Raw genomic sequence first — 7,678 nt, forward strand, 5'->3', positions numbered from 1 at the left:
TGCCTTTTCCAGAATGTCATAGAGTGGGAATCACATGGTGTAGCCTTTTCAGATGGGCATTGTACACGTGTTTTTAACTCCCCAGGTGATTCCAATATGCATCCGAAGCTGAGAACTAGTGTCTTAGATCTGTGCTCATCAAAGCATCATCAGGAGTTTGTTAGAAATGCTGAAATTCAACCCAACCCAGACCTGGTGATTCAGCATGTGCATTTTCACGAGAGCCCCAGTTGACTCATATGCATGGAGTTAGAGAAGCGCTGATTTAGACAATGAAGAATGGTCTTTTCCAGGACCATTCAGGAAGTAAAGAAAATAGATACAGGGGTGCCTGGGTGGCTCAGTTGGTTGAGCGGCTGCCTTCGGCTCAGGTCATGAGCCTGGAGTCCCGGGATCGAGCCCCGCATCGGGCTCCCTGCTCAGCAGGGAGTCTGCTTCTCCCTCTGACCCTCTTCCCTCTCGTGCTCTCTCTCATTCTCTCTCTCTCTCTCAAATAAATAAATAAAATCTTAAAAAAAAAAGAAAATAGATACAAAAATTCAAGCTGAAAAAAAAAATGCTCCAAATGTGGCATCAGTCTGCCTGCATAGCTCAGAGGTGCCATTAAAAACAAAAAGAAGAGACATACATAAATGGAAGCTTACTATGGGAAGTGCCCCTCACCTTACTGTATTTTAACCTAATTATATATTTCTTGGAGATCTTTCCAAGAAATGGAGATTCTTGGAATCACGAATCAGCACAGGAAGATTGCTTTCGTTCTTTTTACCAGATGTGGAACATTCTAGAACAAGTACTTGTCATAATTTCCCACCTGCCTAATGGTGACTTTCAGGCTTTTCTCCCCTAAAGGAACATATATCTGTGAAATGAAGTCCTAGAAATGGGCTTGCTGGTGCAAAGTATGCATTCTTTCTTAAAAACGAATTTTTTGGGGGTGGGAGATGATGTGATATTGTCCTCCAAAGAGATTGTGGCACTTTACGTACCTGCCTGTTTCCCCACACTCTTGCCGACACCAAGTCATAACACATATTTTAAATATTTGTCAGTGTGATAGGTAAAGATAATTTTGTTGCTTTAATTTTTGTCATTAATTATGAGTGAGATTGAATATTTTCTCCTGTGTTTATATGCTATAAACATAATAGCATATGTTTAATAATAATAATATTGATATTATTATTTTTTTATCATCATCATCATTGCTGTGAGCTGCACATTAGTCTCCTTTGTTGGTTTTTTTCTGTTGGATAGTTGGGCTTTTTAGAATGGGCTTTTAAGAATTGTCTATTTGGGAAATTAGTCCCTTTCTGTCATATATGTTGTAGTTTTTTTAATGTGTCTTTTGACTTCATTTATGGTGGGTTTTACTATGGTTTATATTTTTGTGAGCATGAAATGTAGCTACCTTTGAGTTTCTAGTTTTTAGGCAGTGGCTCCTTTTAAAGCTCTTGTTATCCAGGGATTTCTGGGTTAGAATCTCTGCCGTTCACAGTAGGTATTTGCTGGGAATACATAGGAAAGATTATAGGTGACCAAAAACTCAGCTAAAACCGGCTGACATGAAACAGGAATTTTTCAGCTCGTGCAACTGCAGAGTCTGGGACCAGCTGAATCTTGGGGCTCCAAGTGCACCCCTTCAGCCTCCTTTCACATCAGCTTTGCTGTCAAGTGGGCCCTTTGATGTGCAGTCCCCCCAGACCCCCAGCTTCCATTGTCCTCACCACCCTCGAGTTCTGCACACACAGAACTTCTCTTTCTCAGTTGTTCTGGCACAAGTCCCAGCGTTGAGTCTCATGGCATCAATTTCAGTCAAGAATCAATTCCTGCAGGGAGTATGTTGATGGGCCAGGCCTGGGGGTCATGGTCCAGCCCCTGCAGCAAGGATGGGGATCAGTCAGCTCTCCCAAAACACATAGATTGGCGAGTCCCCTAAAGCGGAATGCAGGTCCCATTAGCCCAGTTGGGCAAACAGGTCCAGACAAGAATGCCCTCTGCAGAGATGCAAGTGGGGAGTGCGTTCCGATCCTCTAACCGGCTGGCAATGTTGTCCTTCTCCCCTTCAGAACCCCCGGCTGGAGAAGCCCGTGCTGCTTTCTGAGTTCTCTACCAAGATCCCGCGAAGTGAAATGGATGGGCCTGTTGAGAATGGCCTCCGGGCTCCGGTCAGCACCTACCAGTACGCGCTGTCCAACGGGGACGTCTGGAAAGTGCACGAGGTGCCCGACTACAGCATGGCCTACGGCAGCCCCGGTGTGGCCGACGCCACCCCTCCCTGGAGTGGCTACAAGGAACAGAGTCCCCAGACGCTTCTGGAGCTGAAGCGGCAGCGGGCTGCAACCAAGCTGCTCAGCCACCCCTTCCTGAGTACCCACCTGGGCGGCAGCATGGCCAGGACGGGCGAGGGCGGCAGTGAAGGCAAGGCCCCCTTGATCGGAGGCAGAACTTCACCATACAGCAGCAATGACACCTCGGTCTATTACACGGTCACCAGCGGAGATCCCCCGCTCTTGAAGTTCAAGGCGCCCATGGAGGAGATGGAGGAGAAGGTCCATGGCTGCTGCCGCATCTCCTAGTCTCTGTGTCACGGAGGAGAGAGATGCTTCGGGGAAGGGTCTCTGGGATCCAGACCCACCCAGCGGCCCTGGCTGGGGAGACATGAGAGGGCAGCTTGCGGGGAGGTGGGCTCTGCTTTCCAGGGGAACGCTGACCCCACCTCTCACCCAGCAGCCCATAGCATCGCCACTTCCCACGGTTCTGCTGCTTCCTGCTGCATTGTCTGCCATCAGAAACAAGGCCCATCGTGGCTTCCTGACTCACCCCGCTGCCAGATTTTGGGAGGGGGGGCTGGGATTCCAGTTTGGTTGTCGGTAAAGGCTTCTCTGGACCAGTACCCGCATATCACATACCGGCGTGCACGTGCACACACACACACACACACACACACACACACACACTCAACCATGTGTGGGAATGACATAGCCGGGCTCGTGGGAAGCAGGTGGGATTGATGATTTGTGGGCTCTTCCCAAAAGGATTGAGGCTAAGACTCCGTTTTGTCACCACTGCCAAAGTGGCTTTAGCAGCGAAGGGGGCCTGCTAAGCTGAGACTCACAGCCCTACCCGGAGTCATACCGGGCCTTTTGTCATCATCCACATCTGGAAGGAGCAGGAGGTCCACTCTTTGATCAGAGGGAGCTATGAAGCCACATGGGTCCATGAGATGGGCAGTGGCCTGCTCCCCCAGAGCCTTGCCCACGCTGGGAGCCAGCTGTGTGACCTCCCGGAGGCTGAGGTGGAGAGCCAGGCTCTTCCATTCCCGGAATAATCCAAATCACATTTTACTTCTGGATGGAAGTAGCAAAAATTGGAAGGAAGAGGGAACAAAGTTAGTGTGTCCAAAAGCGCACTTGATAAAAGAATTCTCTTAGGCGGCAGAACGCCAGGTGAGAGATAACTGAATTTGCTTTCTTGCTTTCTTTCCTGGATAACATCATGATCACTAGGTTTTACGGACTGGTGGTTGAAACATGGAGCTAAGGGAGGAGCTTGCTTTGGAAGGGCTTTCCAGGGCGAGGAGTGAGTTGGTGTTAATTTCTGTAAGCATCTTTAGTAGCTGTGACATAGCCCAGTGCCCTGGGGGATCTTTGTGAATATTCAGGTAGCTTCAGTCCAGCCTGTGTCAGCCAGACTTCCTCAGCCTGAGCCATCAGAGTGAGTAGTAAGGGACTGCTGGGAGGCCCCCACCCGTCCCAGAGTAAATGCCTAGGACCCCAGGCCCAGCTTTGCCTTTTTTGGAATGCTTGGTGAGACAAGTCTGCCAGGTGGCCCTTGTGAGGTCCTGCCGGGCCCAGGGGCTCCCAGCCTGCCCTTGTGGGAGTGGTGACACTCCACGGCTGCAAATCCAATGTGCCCATGACCAACACCCTGCATTGCGTTCAGGAGAGCAGTGGTGGGGCTGGAATGGGGCTTCCCCACGGCCCAACAGTCTCGTAGCCCTGATCTCCCCGACGCTGGGGAGGGGGGACTGAGAAGGGCAGGCTGCCCACCACCTCTCTACTGCATCTTCTCAAGAGCCCCCTTGAAATTGCTGCCCATGAGTTGGGTACTGTCCACAGGCTCAGCCAAAACCTATTGGTGAACTTAATAAGCAGCAGGTTTGTTCCCTGCTCTGAGCGCCTTTTATTTGTCCTAAAACTACCTCCTTAGAACTCTGAAGGGGTCCCCTAGTCCAGATTCTGGGATTTGGGGGACAACTCTGGGTTCCTTCTAATCTTCTTCTTTCTGAGCCTATGAGAAATTCTCCCCGAGGGGCACCTGGGCCAGAGGGAGGGGGGCTGGGGCTAGAGGAGTCCCCCTGTGCCACAGCTCTAGTAATGGGGTCTGCTGTTTATCAGTCCCAGCCCCCACTGTGGCCTCCATGGCCCCCCAGCCCAGAGAGGGAGCTGGATCCCAGGGCCTGGCTGATGCTTTACCAGGAGCAGGGCAGCTGGACCAGAGAACAGAGGGCTCTGTGGAGTTACTGTGCACCTGGTGGCTCCTGGGTGCACAGAGGGTCCCAGCACCAGGCCAGCCCCACCCCAACTCCAGGACAGATCCAGTCTAGGGTGGAGGGGCAGCTCAGGAGGCTGCAGATGGGTAGGCATGATGCCTCCCGAGTCCCTGGCATCTGTCTGGGGCAGGCTCTCCATCATGTCAGCCTAGGAGCCTAGGAGCGGGGCAGAGGATGATCCGGAACACACATACCTTTGACTTTAAAACAGTGTTCAGATTAGACTGACCCTGAATTCCTCTTGAGCCAACGTAGCTGCAAGCAGAAGAAGCCATACACTCCTAGGAGGGGGCTGTGCAGGGTTTCCCGATCTGTTTGCTTAGGAGCTGGAGACTGAAGGCACTTCTTGCCCAAGCTGAGCCCTCCTGGCCGGTCCCTCCTTTGCCCTCACTTGTTGCCTCCTGGGCCATTCATCTCCCACCCAGAAGGCCGGGAATCCCAGCTGATTCCCTGGCAGGAGCCAACTGCAGACTCATAGGCATTTTAGCTCTTGTTTTCAGTTGGGGGTAAGTCATTCCCTATTAGGGCTTCAGGGACCTGGGGAACTTTCCCCAAGGGTCTCCTTGGTGTTGAGGGACAAGGGGTCAGGGTGACTCATTTATTTGCTCACGTAGTTTATTGAGTAGCTGAGACCCTACCAGGCACTACGTTAGGTTCTCGGGGTAAAGGAGGAACAAGACAGGGTGAGGAGACTGCCTTGTACGGTTTTCATCCCTTGAGGACCACCGGTATCAGCAGCCCCATTCAATTCACTTGAGACGGAGTGACCACATCCTGGTCCAGCTTCAACCCGGTTTCTAGCTCCTAGAATCCCTAGAGAAACTGCTGCCGTGGCCATCCCTGAATAACATTTGCTATCAAATGCAGATGTTGGATCTTGGTTCTAGGGAGACAGCATTCCAAGTCTGTCCGGAACTTTCAGGGATAGCTGCCTTCAGGCCAGCATCTTTGGGGCGTTGTATAATAGCAGTTTGAGGTCAGCAGGTAGAAGAACCAAGAGTCTGGAATTTGCTGTCAAATGCATCTCGGGTTCTGAAACTCCTTGTCTCTTCCTCATTTTTGCTCATTTGTTATGGGGTCCTCCTGCCCCACCAATGGATAATGGGAGACGAGGAACTTCTTTAACACTGAAGCCTTTCCTCAAGCGTCTGCCTCTCCTCCCGATGGGTGGGGATCAAGGAGCTGGAAGAAAGCTAGCAAGGTGTACCAGATGCTCAGCTCCCTCTGAGACCAGACCGGTTAAAGGAGGCTACTTCCAAAGCATGTGCCACGTGGCTCACGGTGAGCTCTAGCATTTTTTTTTTTGAACTCTGGCCTTTGCTCCCACCCTGTGCCCCCAAACCACCGAAAATTGGTGGCCATCATCAGATAGTGAGTTCCTGGCAAGAGCGCAGGGAAGTTGAATAAACCCTGGCCCCAGCTCTACTGAAGAGTTCAGGATGTAATTCTCCATCAAATACACAGCAGCGATTAAACCGCTCTGCACTGTTTGATCAATTTCAGTGGCTGTAGGAAACCTCACGGGAGGTGGCCCCTGTCCTACCCCACCACAGTTTGCTGGCTTCGTCATAACATGAGGCCATTTTGGTGATTGGTGTCAGATACCTTTTGATCTTGAGCTCTCTCTCCCACTTGCTTTCCCAGAGCAGGATACTGGGGCAATTTCCAGAAGGGCAGTTTTTTACGAGATACCCAGAAGGACTGTGTTTAACTCTCGCTATTGTGGCCTGAGGACGGCCTCCCCCACCCCAGTGCACGTAAGAGCAAAGGAGTCATGTGGTCAGTGGTTGACTCTGCAGAAGTGACCCCCTTTGCCAGAAGCTGTAGACCTCTCCTTGATAGGAGACTCTTGTTGGCCAGTTCACCAGAGGGCCTGCTTCCCATGGGCATTGCAAGTGCGACAGTGCGGGGCCTGGCTCTGCACACTGAGGAAAAGTCTGCAGAACCCCAGCCCTCCGCAATAATTCCCCAGACCAGAAGCCACTGACGTACAGAGAACATTTAAGAAAAATGTATTTTATGTGAAAAAAAAGTTAAAACTCTGTATACTGTATCAGCAGCTTTGTGTAAAAATAGCAATCAAGAGAGTCTAATATATTTAAAACTTTTTTTAAAAAAAATCCTTGCAGATCTTTGATATTGTATTGAAGTAACTTCCAGGTAGCTCCTTGCCATGTGGCAGTGGTGGGCCTCGATCCAAGACCGAGGCTCGACCACACCCAAAAGGGGCATGCTCCTGGAGTTGCTTCCAGCTGCCGAGGCCTGTGACAGAATTCCCTGTTGAGAGTTTTTAATTAAGATTATTAAATTCCTTTTAATAACACCTGCTAGCATGGCTGTGGTTATTGCTGTGAGCTCACTTGAATTATGGTGATTTGAATTCACAAAGAGGTGATCCCTGGGAGAGAGGGCAGGGAGGGCTCCTGGTCCCAGTCCCCACTACAGAGGGCTCTCCCATGAGGCCCCTAAAACAGAGGGAGCTCTCTGAGGGCTCAGACATGGAGCAGATGTCTTTCTAGACTGGGGGAATGTGAAACCCGAGGAATTCAAGAAAAGAAGGGTGGTTGGGAACGACCTTCGCTTTGTCAAATGTTCCCTTTGGAATAACATGGAGCCCCATAACGATACACACGTGCGCGCGCGCGCACACACACACACACACACACACACACACACACACACATTCAATATCCGATATACATATCGGATATTGAATGCCAGAGCAGGAACACATGGATGGAAGGCAACCCCACTTAGGCTTCAAAAACTTCACAGGCAGGTTGGGGATGGGGAGAGGGTGGGAAGAATAGAGGTATCTTTGCAGCAATGGGCATTCATCAATTTTAAATGTTTACTGGTTTCCAAGTAATCATGGTAACCTCTCACATTTATGAAGAGGCATTTTACAGTTGTACGTGTGCTTTCTCATTTACACAAAGAAAACGTGGCCTCAAAACGGACTCTTGGATTTAGCGCTGTGATGGAGCTCCTGATGATCTTGACAAGAGGCTTTGGTTGAGCAGTGGAAGCATAGCCTGTTTGGACCAGTTCGAGAAAGAATGGGAGGAAAACGGGACAACTGGTTTCAGGTTTTATGCTATAAGAGGAAGCTCTAGAGGAATG

General features: G+C 50.4%; 1 protein-coding gene across 1 annotated transcript in view; it reads left to right on the forward strand.

Moving 5' to 3' along the window:
- The window catches only part of PPP1R16B (protein phosphatase 1 regulatory subunit 16B), an 89,701-nt gene extending 82,833 nt beyond the window's left edge, over positions 1–6,868 (forward strand). Inside the window, 1 exon segment of the mRNA XM_027622365.2 lies at positions 2,070–6,868. Coding sequence (XP_027478166.2) covers positions 2,070–2,579 — 510 coding nt within the window. The 3' untranslated portion in view covers positions 2,580–6,868.
- Positions 6,869–7,678: the final 810 nt, after the last annotated feature.

The sequence above is a fragment of the Zalophus californianus genome, chromosome 8 (genome assembly GCF_009762305.2).
Source record: "Zalophus californianus isolate mZalCal1 chromosome 8, mZalCal1.pri.v2, whole genome shotgun sequence".
Classification (NCBI taxonomy): Eukaryota; Metazoa; Chordata; class Mammalia; order Carnivora; family Otariidae; genus Zalophus; species Zalophus californianus.